Raw genomic sequence first — 21,707 nt, forward strand, 5'->3', positions numbered from 1 at the left:
GTAAACAGGGACCTCAGTGGGGTAAAGGGCCATAGAGTTCACCCTTTAAAACAACCATTTTATCCAGGGGAGCTGATCTCCATAGTCTGGAGAGGAGCTGTAACTCCAGGGCACCCACCGGTCCCACCTCAATAGAACCTGAGATCGTCCTTAAACTGACTGTCCTGAGATTGTCTTTAAACAAATACAGAGTACCAAATTACAAGGCCCATAATCAAAACAGTTTTCAAGAACATAGGCAAACATGTAAATGATACTGCCATGTTACATACAGACACAAATGAGTATCACCACTAATTCCTTCCATTTAAAACTCACAAACCATACTGGAAAAAGGGAATTAGAACGACAGGGAATGTGCGGGATAATAAGCTCGCAGAGTAAACACAACTATCAATAGTCATTCTAGAAAAGGAACTTGTTCATTGTTAACTATCAATAGAATTCTTAGGCTTAGAGGCAGATTTGTATCTCTATGGGTGCAAGGATTTCTGCCTACAGAATTTAACTTTCTTACCTCTCCCTTTCACAGCAGCTCATAATGGCCCCTGAAATCCTGTTCTTTGGGAACAACGAACTCCCAGGATTGGGGGAGATATTTTGGGTTCCCACAGGAAGGGGAAAATTGCACACCATGGGCAGCAGTCCTTGTACATCTCCTAATTCATGATGGCCATGCAATGGAATTCTCTTTTGCCTTTGAGAAAAATTGACTTCCCACCATTCTTACAACTGATTAATTAGCTGCACATTCTAAAAGCTTCCAATAAACTAGCACTAAGGATCCAAAGTTACTTATGTATTTTTTAAAAAATCACAGTTGTCTTCTATGAGCCAAAATATTCATGTTAATAGTGCATATAAGGCACACACACACACACACACAAAGAAAATGGAAGGCTATGTTTTCCTATTGTCTTATGTCTACTTATCTATAGCATATGTATAAGTGAATTTTAACAACAGCTGACAAGGTTTCTATGATCACCATATTTTCAAAATATAACCCTTAACTTAGCATTTCAGAATTGTTGCTTGAGTGGGTGGATGTAAGAGTGAACAGCTGAACAAACTTCACCTAGTCTTGACAGCTGCCAAGTTAAACTTTGTGCTGTATGATGGGTAACTGAAAGAAGATGCTTAACGAGGAATACGAACATGTTATTGAAGATAACAAAAATGAACCATTATGGCCAAGTGATATTGTTGTCAATGAGCATTAAATTCTGTCAATCTCTTGTTCCCTTTCAAACTGACAATCACTATTTTGAATATACCATTCCTGCTGCAGCAGAATTTTATTTCAATATTTTCCAGAAATTATGTTTCTGAAAAAGTATCACTTTCATCTCTTTCTAAAATGTGTGTTGGAATGGATTTACCCCCCATTTAAGTAGGCAGTTATTCTTACCACTGGTACCATTCTGATAGGCTGGCATTATATGTATATATTTATATATATTTTTATATATAGGAATGATATATAAAAATGGCTTTCTGAAGAACAGCTGAGGGATGACTGTGATGACTTTTTTGGCATGGTCCTTAGTGATATGAATGTGCTGATACATCACAGATGTAAGTAGAAACTGGAAACTTATCACCCATTTGTTTGACCCCAATTCCACAAGTTATCCAGAATGTTCAAAATTGGATGCATTTTGGTAACCTATATACATTAGGCAAATCAGGCCAAACAGATATTGTGCCATTGTGTTTTTAAGTATTTAACTCAGGAGACCCAGGATCGCATCTACAATATGCTATGAAGTTCACTGGGGCTGGTTCTTGAATCTTTCACTATCACTGCACTATAGCAATCATCCACCACGTGAATTGCTTAGTTCACATAGGAAAAATCAATGGCAAATGACATCTAGAGCAAAACATTAGCATAGTATCTGACTGTATATTTGTTAGTTGGGATGGGCAAGAAACTATGCAAAGCCAATATAAATGCTACCTTTGATCCACTCAGCCATGTGAGATTTTTCCAGTTATCTTCCACACATTTCAAATACATCTGCAGAGTTGCTGGGACTAGAACTTTAACACTAGACTGAGAGAAATTGGTTCTGAGCCTGTTTTGATTTTTGGATAAGAGCATTCAGGTAACAAACCACAAGGTGACCGAACAAATAATCTGAAGCCCAATAAAATGTTCCAGAACTTTAAAACAGCACGTTCATAACTATTTCATTGGGGGAGGGCACAGTCTGGTGATGCTACAAAAACTTTAAAAATGTTGCCTTGTTTTCAACTGTACAGCTGAAGACAGACAGACCTTTAAAATAATGCAACCATTATTTTGCATTACATCTTTTATCATGAAAAGGAGAACTTAACTTATAATGTTGATTAAAAACATTGGTTTGGGATATTGCCAGCAATTAAGTGCCAAATGTTTTCCAAGACCTCCATTATACCAACAACTTAGTGTCATCTGGAGCTAGTGACATAATTTTGTGTGTGGCCCTTTTTTATTTTTATTTGTCCTTTGGAAACAATTGAATGGTCATACTGTGTACTTTTACTGTAAATGCACACAATTTTCTTTCATATAAAACAATACCAGCAAGAGATATAATTTAACTTGAGGTTATTTGATAACAAAAATCAGCAACAAAATCAAGCAAGTTGACAAGCAAGGGGCATCTATGAATCCCACTTCCTTCAATTCAAACTTCCTTCAATTAAAATTCAAAAGGACTGTCTGTCAATCAATTTGACACGCAATTGAAGGAGTGACACTAATAGCGAACCTGTTTGAAGCAGAGCTGCTGCTTACCTTTTTCTTCATAAAGCTCACCAGCTATACTGGGCTCCTGTAGCAGCTTGTAGCCATTTTCTGTATTTGTCCTAACAGTAAGTTTTTAACATGATTTTTTAAACTTCGGAATTTTAAAAATTCAATCAAGTGTACAAATGTGTGGAGCTTAACACAGGTATACAAAATTGAAACTGAAATTTCAACTTCAGAAAGCTGAAATCTGAGCAAGAATTGAACCCTATATCCATTCTTTAGCAGCTCTACACAAGGTTATAAAATATATTATTATGACATTTACCTAATGGACAATTCTATTTGGTCCATTAATTAATAAGCAGCATATAATTTTATAATTCCAGATACAGAAAATCTAAATGAGGAATTAATCTGGTTACTGAAAATCTACATATTTCCTGGTTTCTGTTTCTTATTCATATTGGGCACAATTCGACCTTAACATGCACACATAAATCTCAGGAGTCCTCAACACCACTCTGGAAAATTTTTACTCATAAAACCAAGGGATGTATGTCAGGAAATAAATCCAAGGAAACTGATTTTTTAAATGAACAAAGTTCTGAGAGAACTAAATAGAAACGGTTTAGGTTATGAAATTTTGTGTCTCTACTTGACATCTGAAGACTACTGCTTCCACATGGTAACAGTCATACTTTGATTAAGATCTTATAATAGATCACACTATAACTTTTAGCAATCATTTCCTACCCCTTTTAATAATGTGATGAATGTATCTGTCAAGGAGGATAAAGATCACAGTTTTATTTGGGTTTAACTACTTGAACTCTCAGGATTCTGTTCATGAATATTGCAACTGTTAAAAACTGATAGGATCACAGTTTGTCCCATTTTGATGATGTAATCATACAGATATGTTTGCCTTTACAGCCTTGATTCATGCAGGCTGTGGATACTTGAAAAGAAATTTATGTGGGACCAAAATGAGTTGCGACCTTAAGAGTCAGGTTAGTAAAACGTTTTCCTAAAATGTATCAGTTTTCCAAAAACAACAAACTGTTCAAAGTTGGAACAATGATATGGTGCCAAAGTAAAACAGAAAGGATAGACGCCTCTTAGTATTTGGTGATTAACTGATCTACCTACCATCTAATTTTATTAATGATAAAATACAAATTATTTAGGAAAATGTTAAGTTATTGCTCCTGCTTCAGTCACTCCTTGTAAATGAAGCACTATTTGTGACATTTATGATCAGTATTCTGTTTTATATATAAACTTACAAAAGTGCAGATAAAATTATTTATATCTCGAGCAGTCAGAGGGATTTTCTGGCAGGAATCCTGACCATTCACTATATTTGCACTGGGACTACTGATCAGTGACCATCACATGAGAACAAGGAGGGGGACTGGTCAAATGTCCAGATGTTTCTCTCTCTCTCTCTCTCTCTTTACTGTGTTTTATTATACAACAGAGCTTATACCTAGCTCTGGAAACATGTACTGGGGCCAAATTGTGCCTCAAACTGAGATATAAATACATATGCAAATAATGTGAATGCATCTCTCTCTCTCTCTCTCTCTCTCTCTCTCTCTCTCTCTCTCTCTCACTCACTCACTCACTGTCACACACACACACACACACACTACTGAAGCCTCCAAAAATAAAATTGTCACATGTAATTCAGTTCATAATGCAAGAAGAGTGTGCTGTCAACTTACAACCAACTCATAGCAACTTCATCCATAGGATGATGCAGGTTAGAGACAAACAAAGATGGTTTGCCATTGCCTTTTTTCATGTCACAACTTAATCCCTCCTTGATCATAGTGCCAATAAAGGCATCTGCCTGCCTGTCTGCCTGCCTGCCTGTCCCTCCTTGGTGGTCTCCCATCCAAGCACCAATTGTGCCTGACGCTGTTAAGCTCCCAAGCTATTCAGGCTGCTAATGGAATTCCTCTGATTACAAAGTTACTAACAGCATATTAAAGTAAACTATATAAAAACTTGCATCTTTCTTAGGCAGATTCAAGCACATTACACTAAAAAGTGCTTTCTTAACAACCATTTTTAAGTGCCTCTGTGTTGGAAAGGTGAAGGATCTGGCAATAGAAACAACACCAAATGTTCTTACCAGCATGCAGGTAAGCTAGGTCAGGGTTTTCAATATCAGGATGCAGCTCTTTCAGGTGATTGCGAAATTCTACTGGGATATTAGTACCATATTCACACTTGGGGCAGTTATACATCTTCACTCCTTCATGTTTGCCTGTGTGTAGGATATGCTTGCGGATATTTTCAGCACAGTTAGACCTAAAAAAAATAAAGAAATAATTAGGTTATATTACACATGCACACTCAAGATGCTGAACAAAATATTGCTGAAAATGTTAGGCTCCCCATGCTTGTGTTTTAAATAATTCCCCATTATACAACTGGCACTGATATTTACCTGTGTTTCTGAAAAAAAACACATTTTAGGGAAGATCTTGCCATAATTTTTTAAAAATTGTTTTATAGTTTTAAAAATGCCTTTGAAATAATGTCATTTGGAACGATGTCCGTGCATGACGATCTTCTCCATGAACTGATATTCCCTATGAATTGACAGTCTTTCCTTAAAATACTTGAGATTAGGAATATCTGTTGCTATTCCATGAACACTGGTGGAACACAAAGTCTGCATATATATTATGCTGACATTGTGGAAACTATCATTTCTGCATACTGAATAAAATGTGGAGAATCTAAATTTTAAAAGCTTAAAAACCAGCATTTTATCTGCTAAATAGTAAATGTAAGTGTGGAGGAAAAGATTTGCAATGAAGCAAGAGAGTACCCAGTAACATCATGGAGGTCTGTGGAGCAATCAAAGGGTGAGTGCAATCTGGCTCTGTGTTCAGCAACCAGCTTGGGAAAGAAGGGATGTGGATCCATAGGACAGTATCTGCTTTGTATGTAGAAGGTCCAAAGCTCAATCTCTGGTATCTCCAGTTAAAAGCATCAAGTAATAGATTATGAGAATGACCTCCACTTGATACCCTGAAGAGCTGCTGTCAGAGTAGGCAAGGTTGACCTTGATAGAATAATGGTCTGATTCATGTGTTCTGAACATTGTCACAAACCTCTAGTCCGTACTTGTAGCTGAGGACACTGAAAGATGGTTTCAGTGAAAAATTAATGAACAAGCTAATTAAGCTTGTTCACATTGGCAGGCCACAAGCAGTGGTTGGATTCAGCTGGTTTGCACTGGTTCGGGCAAACTGGTTGCTAAAGGTGGCTGGCTGCTCTGAGGTGCTAAAAGCACCATCATTCCCTTTCCTAGGGAAGGTGGAGTGTGGGAACTTTCAGAGCGTCATAGCAGCCAGGCACAAGCAGGCCTCTCCCGAAGGCCACACGGCTGGTCCAGAAGCGTGTGGCCCAATTTTACTTTGTCAAATTGTACCCGGATTATACTATCACACAGTTTTTAATCTGTATTTATCTCCTGATGCCTAATAAAGGTCTCTGAACTGAAATCACCTCTGAACATCTCTGCCCTTGATAACCGTATCATGGTTTTTCCGCCACACTGAAAAGAGTGAAGCTGCATGGGTTTTTGTAGGAATTTGATCTAACATTAGTGTAATATCATTTACAGTGCCATTTTAGCATGGCCACACTCACAAGCTACAGTAGACATAAAAAACGGTAACTTTTTTGCATTGTAAGATTGCTAGAACCAGCTAGCAAATGGGCACTTACAAACTAGAATTACCAGGTTGGCTTCATCGATAACCACATGTAGAGGGCACTGCAATAATCTACTATCAAGGCTACAGTAATATGGATCAGTATGACTAGAATGACTGATTGGGGGGGGGGGGGCATTTTAAAAGAAACCCACTTTTAGAAACCTGCTTTTCCATTCATATTCCCAGGCTCTTGACAGAGGTTGATAACACAAAAGAAAGCCCATCTGCCCTTGACAAACAGTCCCTTCCATCAGTTACCAAACAGCGTCACTTTCCTCTGGCCTAGATTCAGTTTTAGGTTTTTTCCCCTTAGTCTCCTGGTCACATCATTCATATCAAGATCATGTCCTCAATAAATGGGATTTCAGTCAAGATTTTGTAAAATGTTTATTTTAAATCTTCATTCTGGCTTTGATCCAAACTGCACACCAGTGTGCACCTGAATCTATCATTTGCACAGGTTATTCCCATGTGTTTTCTTGACTGAGCAGTTTGGTGCATGCAGAAGAATGCATGGACAAGGACGATTCCTTCCACTTTCCCCTCAATCAGATGTGAGCAGCCTTCATGCATAGAGGACCTCAGTAAGGGTAGAATAGGTAACAACTGAGAAAAGTGGTCCTGAAATATTATAGGAAGTTAAGGATATATATGAACATATCACAAGTCAGCATTTTTTTCCTTTGCTCTAAGCAATTTCATTGGTAAGCATAAACTGAATGTGTAAATGAATACAGTTTAAATAAAGACAATTTATAATATTTAGAAAGTTATCAAGACATTCACCTGGAAAACCAGATGTAATCCTCCCTCCCAATAAAACAGAAAACTGGCAAGAAAGAACAAAATTGCAAGAATAGAATTGAAAGGATAGCTGGAGGTTGAGAAGTTTGAATAGCATCCTAGACATTTTAAAGAGGACTTTTGCTAAAATGACAAACTCCCTTTAAAAGATTGGTCTATTAAAAATAGGAGCTCAATGCTGTCCTGTATGAGGTAGTCATATGATATCTGCCTTATGGTGTTGTCAAAGCTTACCTTCTGGCATAGGCACCCGCTATCCAATAACTCATTACTCAAACATCAGAGAAGACACAATCATATTCATTATAATTAAATGGAAATGCTAGTCCTCCATTCTCTCATACATGTTTGTATGTTGAGTCATTGCTATACTGAAAAGTAATGCTTTCTAGCAACTGTTTTTATAAGTGGCTGATTCCACATGGGCCAAAAACAGCAGTGTGAAAATGGTGTGAAAATGGTATAAAAGGGTTTAAAACGGTGTAAAAGGGTTTATACTGTTTTCACACCGTTTTCACACCGCTGTTTTTGGCCCATGCGGAATCAGCCAGTGATACTTTAATGAAAACACAATCCCACAGGTTGTTTCTAGAACTGAATTTTAATAGATAATTTATCAAGACTGAAAATGAATGAGTGGTCCGTTTTGCACAGCACTGAAAATACGTCTGTGGGATGTCTAAAGAAGAGGCAATGGCTTCTTTTCACTCCGCACACCCAAAATAAGACATCCAGGGGAAGTCTTCCCAAGAGGTGGTTGTTTGGTTCCAGACAGCAAAGGAGTCAGAGGGGAAAAGAGGCTTTTTCCTGCCCAACAATTTTGCTCTCTGGTCAGTTTTACCCTCTGTTTGGCCTCGGCATTTTGTGTGCTGATGAAGGGTTTCTCCCTGCCTCCATTTGCTGAAGGTTGCCCCAGGACATTTGGTCTGCAGACTCCAATCCTGGGTGCCGATTCTGCCAAAAAGAACATAGTTGTACTCAGTTCTTCCTGACAATTCCAGCAGTATATTTTTTCTATTTTTAAAAAAATCTTGGAGGAGCTTTGAAGAAATGCAGACACGCATAAGAGAATCTTAGCTACTCAAACTGGCCGGCAAACAGCACCCGGGTAAGTCTGCGGCCCCTAGCATCTCAGTGGAAGTTGGAGTGATAGCTTTCACTTCCTTAGCTCAATATTCATCAGTCTAAGAAAGGGGGCCAGTTTATAGCTATTAATTGTAAGAGATGCTGCTTTGTGCCTTCCCTGCCCATATCCAGCTTTATTTCACTAAGGCTGTGATCAGAAAAGGAGGAAAGAACCAGTGGCGTAGGGCCCACGGGGACATCCGGGGACACTTGACCCGGGCGCGACCCTGGGGAGTCACGTGGGGGGCGCCAAATTTCCCCCACACTTCCAGCTTGCTGCTGCCTGCTGGGCGTGTCTGGGCTTGCCTGGTGGACTTGCCCCGCAAGCAGGCCTCCTGGTGGGCGTGCCTAGGCTGCAGAGGAGGCCGCCGGAAGGGCGGTAGGATTCAGGGTTTTGCGCATAGGCGCGGTGACAAACTGAGAAGAAAGCAGCTTGGGAAAGGCTGCATTATATTCTCCTTTCTTTGTCTAATTGCACACCCCTTCAGCCGGCAGATCGTACCGGATTCTGTGGAACCTAATTTGAGAAAGGCTACCCAAGGGACTTTCAAAACGTAAGCTGCTGAAACCGTAGGTACCGCACGCCTAGCGGCCTATTCTGGTGGGATTGGTCATGAGGCGGGGCATCCGCTTGGGAGGGGTGGTATTCGTTGGTCTTCCTGATCAAACGCCGTTTCTGGCGGGTGAAACTTGGCCCACTAACGACTTCCTCTAGGCCTTTCCCTCCCTGTAGCTGAGAGGCAGGTGGGAGACTCTCTACCTTTAGCTCTGCCACAGTGGAAATAAGCCTTCAGCTGCTCACTGCCGCAGAGACATTCCGGGCAAACACCCGCAGAACAGGCGTAGCGAATTCGCCGCCGGGGAGGGGAGGAGGAAAGCCAAGCCCCAGGGCATACCGCCGCCGAAGTCAAAGTAAACTTTCCGGTAGCAGAACAGGCATGGGGCGGCTACAGATCTGCTAGCTGAGGGAGGAAAGCTGTCTTCTGTGCTGCCCCGTCACCGGACCCATGAGCAATTCACCCTCGGCCAGGCAGAGCCATGGAGGGCTAATCTGCTGCTGGGGAGGGGAGGGAGGGAAGCCAGGCAGAACAGGCGGTGGCCGCGAATCTGCTGCTGGGGAGGGGAGGGGAGGGATAAGCCAGCAGCCTGCCCCGCAGAACAGGCGGGGCCCGCGACCTGCTGCTGCTAGGGGAGGGGGAAAGTTGCCTGCTGCCCTGCCGCCAGGAAGCCGGGCAAACACCCGGCAGGCAGAGCAGGCGTAGCAGAATCTACTGTTGAGGGGAGGGAGGGAAAGCCAAGCAACTCACACCGGGGCAGAACTAAATGGCGGGGCCCGCTAATCTGCTGCTGGGGAGGGGGGGGGAACAGCTGTCTTCCTCGCCGTTCATGCCGCCGAAGCCGGGTAAACACCGGGCAGAGCAGAAATGCGGGAGCGACCCAGCTGCTACTAGGGAGGGAGGCGAAAATGGCGGCTAACTCAGCGAAAACAATGCCCGCGGCACGGCGCGCAGGCGTAAGCCCGGCCGCTAGTGAAGTGGTGCGTTCGCCAGTCTTTGCGTGCATTCTGCCGCTTCAAACACCGCAGGCGTGGGAAGCTTAATCTAAGCGGAGGGGAGGATGACGGAAAGCTGCCGCTGTATAAGCGTTCGTCGAAACGGACCCGCAGCATGCAGCGTGGGCCGTAAACCGCTGTCTTTTGGTGGAGCGACGGATGAGGGCGCCAGCCGTTGTAAGCAGCCGCCCGGAAAGCCGGCAGCAAATGTCACCCTGCAAAACAAAGTGGGGCAGACCCGCTGCCTTGAAGCGGGAGGGGTCACGCTGCGATGGTCTGCTGCTCGCCGCTTCTAGCGGTAAGCCATTCTCAGGTATTCTCGCATGGTAGAGAGGAGTCTAGAGTCTGCAGGAGGGGAGAGAAAGGCAGGCAGTCCCCGCAGCCAGCTGCCTTGCAGCCTCACTGCATCTTCCGGGCTGGCTTCAGCTGCCGTTTTTCTCCTTGGCCCTCCTCAACAACCGCCGCCACCGGGCGAGCACACCTATCCCCAGCAGCAGCAGCAGCAGATCTGTTCAACTTGTGGCTGGGAGGGATAGAGAGCGGCCGACGCAGTTGCACTCTGGCCTGGCAGAAGGGGGTTTGTGCATGGGGCTGGGGGAATGCCTCTTCAGTGTGCAGCAGCGAAGTTTGGGGAGGAGGTATTGGCCTGGCTTGGGGGATCATTTGTGCTGCTTGTATGTGGAAGGTCAGAGAAAGAAAGCTGTGGAGTCTTTCTCCTAACCTAAAGAAGCTAATACAGGGTCGATTTGGCCCAAACTGGCACCATCTGAGCTTTCCATTTGCAGACGGAGCTTTTCACTGCAGGCAACAATGCCTCAGTCAGTGGCATGGTTCCCCGGCCCGGCAGAAGTTAAGATTTCACGCCCAGCGCCCAGTTTACCCCAATCTTTCCCTGTAGCCAAATTATCCCCACCCCACCCACCCCAGCATGCCATCCTCTTTGCACCCGCTTGTTACTCACGCCATTACAAACGGAGGGAGGGTTGGGAAATGCAGAAAGTGGGACCTCATGCGTGGACTGGACATGACGACACATTGGCCGACCAGAGAGGTGACCCGGTTTGAACAGAGCTGGGGTGGGGGGAGGGGGAGAAAAATACTCCAACCGGTGCTGGCGCTTCTTTCGGCGGCTTCTGACCTGCTTCTATCCTCCCTTCCATGGCCTAAAAAGGTAGTTTGAATGTTGCCATCTTCCCTCACTTTGTGCCTCTTTCTCCTGTTTTTTTAAAGCAATCTCGGCATGCTTCACACAACAGCTGTTCTTTCTCAATTTTGAACTCTTACCCAATTCCCGCCACATACATTATTTCATTTCGCCGCAAAAGAAAAGACACAGGCAGAGCAATATAGATGGTGGGTTGGATCCAAATAAATTGGCTGTTCATTGATCAGAGTATTCATTGATAAGCAATATAATGGTAGCAGGTCATACAAAAAAGAGGCACCTGAATGTTGATAATTTTTCTAAGAAGAAGAGCTTGGATGATATCCCCCCCTTTCTCTCCTGTAGGAGACTCTCAAAAGCAGCCCATACAATCTCCGTGCTCTTCCCCCTCCACCTCTAAATGTCGTCTCAGAGGTTCAGGAAGGCTGAGAGAGCTCCGAGAAGCTGTGACTAGCCCAAGGTCCACCCACACTGGGAATGCACAGGCTAATCCGAATTTCCTCTAGATAAGCTTCCACAGCCCAGGCGGACAGAGCTGGGAATCAAACTCCCAGTTCTCTCCAGATTAGAAATGCACCTGTTTCCTAACTACTGCATTTACTGCTGCTCTGACACCCTTTTTTTAAACATTCTTATTTTATATACCATGATAAAATTGCAAAGGGATTTAAGTGCTTCATTTCGCATTGTAGGCATTTCCATCACTCTGTAAAGCAAAGATCCTGCTGCATTAATGAGAACCCGGCTTCTGATTCAATTTCTTACAAGTCAACAAATGAGACATCTCTTTTGCATGCTCCTTTCAAGTAACAAATCCTGAAGATACCAAGGAACAGGATGGCCAGACACTGGGTTGAATAAACTGCATCTTATAGCCCCACATGCCTCTGTATGTATGTGTTTTTGCTTTAGAAACTACAAGAGGTAATCAGATGCTTTATCTACTAATCTCTTAAAAAAAAGCCTTCATTTTAGTAGTCACACTCAGAAAAAGTCACTCCCCAAAGGACTTCCCAACTTCATGAGAGTCAGCTAAATGACTGCTCTCTTCTGTAGGTGCTTCCTGCGTTCCATGTTTCCCCTTTATCATCTGAAGCCAAGATGGGTGGCCATATGAGTCCAAAGCTGTTTCTAGGGTCACATTTGGGACCACAGAACATATGAACTTCGAAGCCTGCTAGATCAGACCAAGAGTCCATCTAGTCCAGCATTCTGCTACTCAAAAGAGGCCCACCAGGTTGCCTTTGGGAGATCGGCTACGCAGGATGTGAAAGCAATGGCCTTCTGCTGCTGTGCTGCTCCTGAGCACCCTGGTCTGCTACTAAGGCATTTGCAATCTCAGATCAAGGAGGGATCAAGATTGGTAGCCATAGATTGACTTCACCTCCATAAATATGTCCAAGCCCCTTTTAAAGCTATCCAGGTTAGTGGCCATCACCACCTCCTTGTGGCAGCATATTCCAAACACCAATCATATTTCAGCAGTGCGAAGAAGTGTTTCCTTTTATTAGTCCTAATTCTTCCCCCCAGCATTTTCAATGAATGCCCCCTGGTTCTAGTATTGTGAGAAAGAGAGAAACATTTCTCTCTGTCAACATTTTCTACCCCATGCATAATTTTATAGACTTCAATCATATCCCCCCTCAGACGTCTCCTCTCCAAATCCAGGGAAGAGTCCCCAAACGCTGCAGAAGCTCCTCATATGAAAGCACACCCTTTTCACAGGAATCTGTACAGCCAGTAATTTCAATTCCTACAATGTTTGTGGGCCAACAGCCATACTGTGTTTGAGTTTACCTTTAATGAACCTTTTGTTCATTGCATTTTGACTTAGAATTTTGGGTAAGATATTTTTTCAAACTCTTGGTTCCTGATACATTCTTAATATGATTTCTATTATTTAAGTTTAATTATTCAATTAAATACCTTTGCTGCTGGTATTCTACTAATGGTATAGTTTCTCTTACTCTGACCTGGATGACCCCAGTTAGCCTGATCACATCAGATCTCAGGAACTAAGCAAGCCAAGGTTAACTCGGGTTCGTACTTGGATAAGAGATCCGAGGTCGGTCTTTTCTCCTTGTTTTGGTTGCCCCCTTCTGTACTTTTTTCCAGCTCTGCAATATTCTTTTTTAAGATCACGGTTTGACCAGAATTGTACATGGTATTCATCATAGATCTGTACTTCAGGTTATTATAACATTGTCTGTTGTATCTCAGTCCGCTTTTAAAATAACTTCCAAAGCTATTAATGTTTGCCTTTATTACTGCCGCTGTATAGATGGATTGGCTTTTTTCTTATGGATTTGTTTCTTTACTTTCATAGATGCAGTTTCTTTAGATTCTCTCGAAGGAAGAGGAGCAATGTTCTTGTGAGAGGGTGGCGGGGGGAGTGGGTAATGCCTCTTCAAATAGGACCCAGTTCAAACACACAATAATTCTTGAGTTCGAAATAGTCTAAAATGTTGCCTTCTACATCCTTCTCTTCCAGTCCATTTTGTTCTTAGATTTCATTATCAGAAGATACCATTATAACGATTCGAGTGGTGAATCCAAGTTGAAATTCTCAAGCGAAGGCTCTTCTTGAATACTTTGGTTGTAGTGGGGTTTTCCGGAAGGTTAATGGCCATGGTCGCCGGTACGGATCTTGTTCCCTAACGTTTTGCTGAAGGTACCTACCAATGGGATCGCGAGGACAACCGAAAAGAAAAGAGAGTGGAGCAGAAGGAAGGAAGAGACGGAAGTTGGCAGTGGAGGAGGCAAATAAATTAAGCCAAGGCTTTGTGACCTATTTTAAGAAGCCGGAGTCAGCAGCATCGGTGCAGCCTGAGGAGTTACCGGGTCCTTCAATAAGTTTCCCAGTGGCAGCATTCTCAGAAGCAGAGGATGATGTGAAGACAGCGATATCAGAGACTGTTGAGATGGAGGAAGATGAAGATATTTCGGCTGGGGAAACAGAACCTTTTGACAAACCTGAATCCGGTGAGCTGGAGGTTGTCAAGGAGTGTTCGCCTGCCATCCCGGAAGTCATCCTGAAGCATGACGTGGGACTTCTGCCATTCAATAAGGAAACCCAAAGACCATGCGTCTCTGATGCATTGAGAATGCAGATGATACAGATGGGATTTAGTTTTTTTCAGAATAGCAAAGGGCCTTTCAAATCCACACCACCTGAAAATCGTCACATGTCCCCAAAGTGGTTCAAAGTGAGATCGGGAGATGGTCAAGGTACGGAGGTAACCCGGTCATGGCTGATGTATTCACCGTCCAAAGGGACAGCATTCTGTTTCTGTTGCCTTCTATTTTCCAAATCAGATTTTCAGTCCACATTGGAGAGGGAATGTGGGTTTGACCAGTGGAAAAAGTATGAGAGGATTACTAATCATGAAAATGGGAGCAATCATCGGCAGTGCTTTACCCAGTGGAAAGTGATGGAGAGAAATTTGGCTGAGAACAAGGGAATGGTTGACAGTGATCTACAGAGACAGATTGAGAAGGAGACGCAGAAGTGGCGGAATATTTTGAAAAGAGTCCTACACTGTGTAAAAACCCTCGCAATCCAGAACTTACCTTATCGAGGCCACAGGGAGTCACTTCACATGGATACTGAATCCAATGTGGGAAATTTCCTGGAGTTAGTGAAACTGGTGGCTCAGTTTGACTCTGTCATGAAAGAGCACCTTGAAAACATCCAAAGTCATCCAGGCTCAGTATCCTACCTTTCACCGGATATCCAAAATGAGTTCATCCACCTCATGGCTTCTGAAGTTCGTCAGAATATACTGAGAAAGATTCGTTCTGCCAAGTACTATGGCATCATGTTTGATTCAACTCCTGATCTGGCACACCGTGACCAAATGTCAGAGGTTGTTAGGTACGTGGAAATTGATGCTGAGAGCAGAAAAGTCCATGTTAGAGAGTCCTTTCTTGGTTTCATCTGGATCCGCAAGAAAGATGCAGAGAGCTTGACTGGGGAAATCTTGAGACAGCTTGAGGAGGACAAACTGGATCTTAAGGATTGTCGGTCACAGTGCTATGACAATGCTGCTGTAATGGCTGGACTCAGAAGTGGTGTACATCAAAGAATAACTGAAAAGAACCACCTGGCTTTGTTCGTCAACTGTGACAATCACTCACTCAATTTGGTGGGTGTTCATGCATCCTCTCAAGAACCATCAATGGGCACATTTTTTGCAGAATTAGATAGTCTGTACACGTTTTTTGCAAATTCAGACAAACGCTGGACAAAACTCAAACAGGCTGTGCCTTTGAGTCTCAAGTCACAGTCTGAAACCAGGTGGAGTGCAAAGGCAGAAGCAGTGAAACCTGTCCAGAGGTGTCTTGAGGATATAATTGAACTTCTCCAAAGCATGGAAGACGATCCAAAAGAAACTGATGCAACAAGGTGTGAAGCGAGGGCACTGATCAAACGCCTGCTGGATTATGAGTTTCTGACGTACCTAGGATTTTGGGACAAGGTGCTTGGTCGCATTGACTTGGTTCAAAGGAGGCTACAGAGCCCCCACATGAACTTTCACCATGCTGCCCAAGATCTAAGATGTCTCCAAAATTATTTTGCTGGCCACAGAGATATTTTGGTCAGCAAGTCAATTGATGAAGGACTGAGTCTGTGCCAGAAATTTAATGTTGAATTTGCATGTCGTAGGAAATTTAGGAAAGTAATGCCTGGTGAGAAAGCAAGAGATGCAGGATTAACAGCCAAGGAGGAACTGGAAAGATGTATGAAGGCAGCACTTGATCGTCTTCACAGAGAGATGAATGAGAGGTTCACTCGTATGCACAGCATTGATAACAACTTTCGATTCCTCCTTGACACTGAAGAACTGTGTTATGGCACGGACACAGAAGAACTAGAAAAGAAGTGTGTGAATTTGGGCAATTTCTACAGCAGTGATGTGGATGGACAGAAGCTCTATCAAGATATCTTGGATTGCAGAATGCTGCTGTCAGGCCGAGATGAGCGGCGGATAACTAGCCCTGAACAACTTCTTGAATTCATTGTTCGGTTTAGAGATGCATACACTTTCTTCAATCTCCGTGTTGCTATCCAGATACTGCTAACCATTGCAGTTTCCATAGCCAGCTGTGAGCGATCATTCAGCAAACTGAAACTGATACTTTCCTATCTGAGAAGTTCCATGGGGCAACAAAGACTCTGTGATCTTGCTCTGCTGAGTGTGGAAAGGGAAGAAACAGAGAAGACGGACTTTGATGACATCATTGACAGATTTGCATCAGTAAAGGCTAGGAGGGTGCCCCTGATGTAACAAGGTAAGGTAAGGACCTCCATCTGGGCTTTGGAGCAAATATTGTCATGAGCTGACACGTACTCCTTTTTTTGGACAGGTAGGATGAAAAGGCAGATCCTGTGATCTCAATTTGTGAAGAGAGGTCCTTGAAAGATGGACTTGAGTGTGGAGAGGCCCCAAGTGTGGAGACAGGACCTTGAAAAATGGACTCTAGAGTTTTCAGAACAAGGGGCTCGGGGCGGGGGAGTTGGTGCCGTGCGGTCGCTCTTCGTTGAGCTCCTCCACCTTTTAAAGATAAGTTTTAAATTTCTCCTACCCTTTGTAGTTTTATCTCTTAGTATTTAGCATTTTCTTTTAATTTAGAGATTTCTGTTGCAATTTTGTTGAGACAGACTATAGTAAAGAACCTTCTGAGTTGATATTTTAAAACTAGGCTAAATTCTACAATATTTTAATAATAGCGGTGCTGACTAATGATTCTGTTTCCTTTTTGTTTTTAAAACAAGTTGTGCACTTCTGAAGCCTGGAGCTTCCCTATCATCAGGTGTGGTTGAACTGCTGGTTTTATTTTTTATTTTCTTGGCTCAACCAGAGAGTTTGAGGGTTTTTTGCTGGCTCATTTCCTGACCAGCTGGTGTGGAGAAGCCACAACCCCAATTCTCAGCTAAAAGCCCTGAAACTTCTACTAAAGTTTTTTCAAATTACACACTAGCTGTTAAAGTTCTGTTTTATATTTTTTTCATATTTTTTTAAAGACACAAGCTTCAGGAAATGGATCTGATGTGGTAGCTCCTTTTTATTCAGACACTGCCTATCGGCCTTCAAGGCCTACGCCCACCTGGCAGCTAAAGCTAGATAATATGAATATGAATTTGTTAATTTTGCAAAAAGAGCGAGTGGTGTTGTATATTGGACATTCCAAGCTAAACCAAAATAGGTGGTCAAATTATAGTGCAATTAGGTTCTCTTTGAGCCAGTTGTTAAAGTGTGCTCCAAACAAGATTCAGTTGATTTCATACGAATACTTGCCCCCTGTGGATTACTATAAAAGAATTGCCCTAACTTTTAGTACATCTAAAATGCCTTCACTATTGTTGAAACATCGCCATTTTCCCCCCAGAAGGTATGATATTAAAATTATGCGTTTCTTTAGGAATACTACTATCCACAGACTCATTGAGGACACTCATGCTACACCTGACAAGAGGAATGCAAATTTAAAGGAGTTCAACAAATCGACTGCTGTTGGAAACCCTAACAAAACTGGACACTCTTCAGAAGCTTTTACCAAAGGAATCAAAGAACTAGTGGATGAGTGGAAGCAACTTGAGATGTCCCTGAATGAAATCCACTCTTCTCACCAACATATCCTTGAGGAAGTGGAGGATGTTTTGCGCCTCAATTCTGCTCCCAATTCTGTTCCAGAGGCCTTGAGGGATGCATTATGCTCTGGAAATTCCCCCTCTTGCCCAACCTTACTTGCCTATAATCCTGTAATCCTGTTCTCCAGATAACTCTCCTAATGAAGCAATTTGTGTGCACATAAGTAAAGGGGGGAAAAAGCTGTCTGATAAAATGGGCCCAATTGAGTTGAAATTGACCTAAGATCTACTAAAGTGCTTCAAACTGACTCAACCACAAAGCCCAAAGAGAAAACGTGGGCGCAGGACCTGGCTGAACTTTCAGCTCCAATGGATAATAATTGCCCCTCTGTGGGTAGTTACAGTAAAGATCTTCAGGACTCTCCGGTGACCTTGTCTCCTTCACTGATGCCACTGTCTCCTTCACTGTTGCCAGCTAATTTAGTACAAGAGGCCCTTGCTGACTTCAGATTACTATCATCGGAGGAACAGACAGACTGGAAGGAACTAGATTACAATTCATCAATATCATGAAGGCTCCTGATGGGCTGAGCTTAGATAAGGAAGTGTCTTGTTCAAATGCAAACCAATCTCCAAGTTCATCAAATCCTCCTGCTGACTCTCCAGATACTGTATTTAAGCTTCCAACAAAGGCTATTGTCCATCATACAAGTAATGCTAGGTCTGACACAATTTTGTCTCCACCATCAGCTAATTTGGTTAATTTAAAAAACGGTTAATTTAAAAAACGGTTGTATTCAACAAAATGTAACTGATATTGTGTCCCTGGGTGATGGTAATTGACTGAGAAATTCCCCAAGTATTGAATTCCTCTCCTGGAATGTTGCTGGTTGGAGCAGGAGGAGTATCAATCCTGGTTTTATTTCCTATTTGAGACTCTACAGTTTAGTATCTGTATTATGCAGTATGTTGTGAGAGAATCCTCAGAATGGGAACCAAGATGGGAATTTTTATTGAAATGTTTATGATTCCAAGAATAGTTCCCACAGTATAAAGATAATAAAGGTTTGTGACTTTAACAAACCCATACCATGGAAGACTAATTCCAATGTATTGTACAGAAATATTTGTATTTTATTTCGAGTATTGCAAGTTAAGTTATTTTCTAAAGAATAAGTTATTTTAAGCTATTCCAAGTTTTCTAAGTTAAGTTATTTTCTAAAGACTGAATTCATGTTAGTAAATGCCTTACATTGTCAGTATTAAAATTCAATGTGTGCAACTACTGTGAAAATGTGAAACTACTGTGAACACTTGAAATTTGCCCCTTTCCCTCCCTCCCTCGCTCCTTTCCTCCCAGGCTCTGTACTGTCTTTCTAATGCTGGGGGGCAATTGGGGGTGCTGGATATAACACCATAAAACATTTTCACAGCAGTAATAACACATTTTGAAAGCATTTTGAAAATGTTTTCAACATTTTTTATTTCTGCTGTGTGACATGGCCCATTGCTGTGTTCTGTTCAGATTTGTGAGTTGGGGCATGTTCTATATTGTGAGGGTGTCTTTGAGATGACCTGGTGCAAAAAATCATTCATTGGTAGTAGTGGTGGAAGGCAGCTGCCCATCTCACAAAAACTCAGATTTCGTCCCGGGCTCAATTTCCCCTAGCTACGCCACTGGAAAGAACTACAGTTCTGCACAAGATAATTTTTCAAACTGTATCTTGATACGTCTCCTCAGTTTGTGATGAGTGAGAGTACAATACTGTTTCTTTACAAACAGGGAAAAAAACCTGGCTTTGCATGGAAGCCTCTTCTTTAATACGGATCCTGAAATCTCAGAGGGAGTTATTTCCTAAATTCAGGGGTGCTAGTCTGCTTCTGATGGGGAAAAAAAGACCCCAAAAAAGAAAACCAAGAAAAGCCTCTAGCATCTTGTAGAATCTGGAGACCAGGCTCTGAGTTTCATAACATATTTCTAAAATTTAAGGACTGGAACCGCTGTTAGTCAGTGAAGCAGAGGTGATAACCTCCTGTTTTATTCATGCCTTCCCAACCAGAATTGCCAGTTATTGCAGAGGCAGAAGAAGATGCACAGGAAGGTTACTGAGGTCGAGTTTGAAGATTTTTAGACAGCCTTAATATAAGCTTGCATTACAAATGCCAGGCAATCAAATGTATCTGTACATCCTCACTGTGCAGAATCAATGAAAAGCAGGCAAAAAGACCTCCACAAACACTGACATCCAAGTATTTTAACTTGCCCTGACACCCCAATGTTTCGTAAGGAAAATAATCAAAACCTGTTTAGAATTAATACTGACAGTAACTGGAGTAATGCTAGTGCATCATGGTAACAATGCTTTCAGCTTTTCCACATTTGTAGGTTTGTGAGGTTTTTTATGATCTATTTGTTATGACATACAGTATGTGTGACAGATGTCCAATGCTAGCTGCTATAAAGTAGCAGAGGCCTGTAGGGCTGGAGCAAGAACCTGCGCATCAGCAGTGAAATGCTTGAGAAAACTGATAAGTTATTGCTCTTGTCCCAGAACCCCTTCAGCAAAGCTGAATGTCCAAATGGCAGCTCTAACCACAGATTCACAATTGCTCTTCTAGCACCCTGGTTTCGCAAGTGTAAGCCAAACAAACAAAATGTAATATTGGAAACATGGCCATTTACGTAGTTGTTTCATAACTGCAGGCAACTCTCTCCCCTTTCCATAGAAAACGAGAATAAACTGCATCTTAAAACTGGAGAATAAGTTCAGAGAAAATATTCCCTTCGACATTTTCCTTAACCATCTTCAAACAGGCTGAAAGCACTTGTGCTCCAGCCTTTAGATAGTTGAGGCAGCAAGCCCATTTTGGCTGCTGAAGAAACCTCAGCTCATCCTCCTCACAAAATTTATGGGGCAAAAATCCATAGGATCTCAGTAATAAGATCTAGAATACATTCACAAAGACTTCATTACATTGGGAACACGTTCAGGGGACAGAAGTCAAGCCTATACTTTGGCATGGAGTCTACTCTGGAATCTATTTATTCCTTTACTAACATTATCTACATCTAGCAGCAGATCATATAGAAGCTGGATCATCCGCTATGTTTCCCATTCTCATAAGAAGCAAAAGCTGGTTGCATTTCCTAAACTATTTTGTACTAGGACAAGGGTTCAAATGAAGCACAGTCCAAGCCATCTCCTTTTGCCCATGTTAATTAATTCTGCATGGTATCTGTATTCAAAAGTATACCAGAATCACACCTTGCTTTAATGCCCCAGGAATGCACTTCAGAATGTTTGCTCACATCATTTAACCAATTATGAAGTTCCTAGTCATTATTATCATAAATATATTCATAGGTGCTCTATAATTAGGTACATAGCATCCTCTGCGGACCTAAAGCTAATTTTTCACTGTTTTCCTAAACTAAGATCTAGTTCTCAGAAACCACACATGAAGAGTGATAAGCTTGTTTCTGGACTCTGTCACTGCAGACAGGAAGAGCTGGCTTTTATGACTGAATGCATCATAGTACAAACATATTTCTTGCACCCAAGAAACTCCCAGATGTACTCAAACGAGATCCAAAAATCAATGCCCATCAATTCTCCAGGTTAATGCAGTTCATGAAGAATATTCAAGGTACATTCAAGAGTTTCAGTTGGACACACTGTATACCCTGTTCCACATAAAGACCTAAGTAAAATTGTAACTTCACCATTTCCTCCTGCCCCTCCCCACATGCTCCACGTCCTTCACTCGTCATCTAGTCCAGTCTAGGCTGCGATGACTGGGGGGCATAGAGCATGAGGAGCAGGGGGCAGGAGGAAATGGGATCCGCACAAATACTATGCTGATACATTACAACATCCTAGGCCTCTGGGAGAGGCTCAAATTGAAAAGCCAACAACCAGCTAAAAAACTCGAAGTTGTGACATTAAACAAAATTAAAATAATAATGAAATAGCTGAGGTGGGAGT

At 42.3% G+C, this 21,707-nt stretch overlaps 1 protein-coding gene across 1 annotated transcript in view; it reads right to left on the reverse strand.

Annotated features, from left to right (window-relative positions):
• ZNF407 (zinc finger protein 407) overlaps window positions 1-21,707 on the reverse strand; it is a 530,175-nt gene that overhangs the window by 113,545 nt on the left and 394,923 nt on the right. The window contains exon 8 of the mRNA XM_048507663.1: window positions 4,884-5,062. Coding sequence (XP_048363620.1) covers window positions 4,884-5,062 — 179 coding nt within the window. The remainder of the gene's footprint in view (window positions 1-4,883; window positions 5,063-21,707) is intronic.

Source organism: Sphaerodactylus townsendi, linkage group LG09 (assembly GCF_021028975.2).
Source record: "Sphaerodactylus townsendi isolate TG3544 linkage group LG09, MPM_Stown_v2.3, whole genome shotgun sequence".
In the NCBI taxonomy this organism is placed as follows: domain Eukaryota; kingdom Metazoa; phylum Chordata; class Lepidosauria; order Squamata; family Sphaerodactylidae; genus Sphaerodactylus; species Sphaerodactylus townsendi.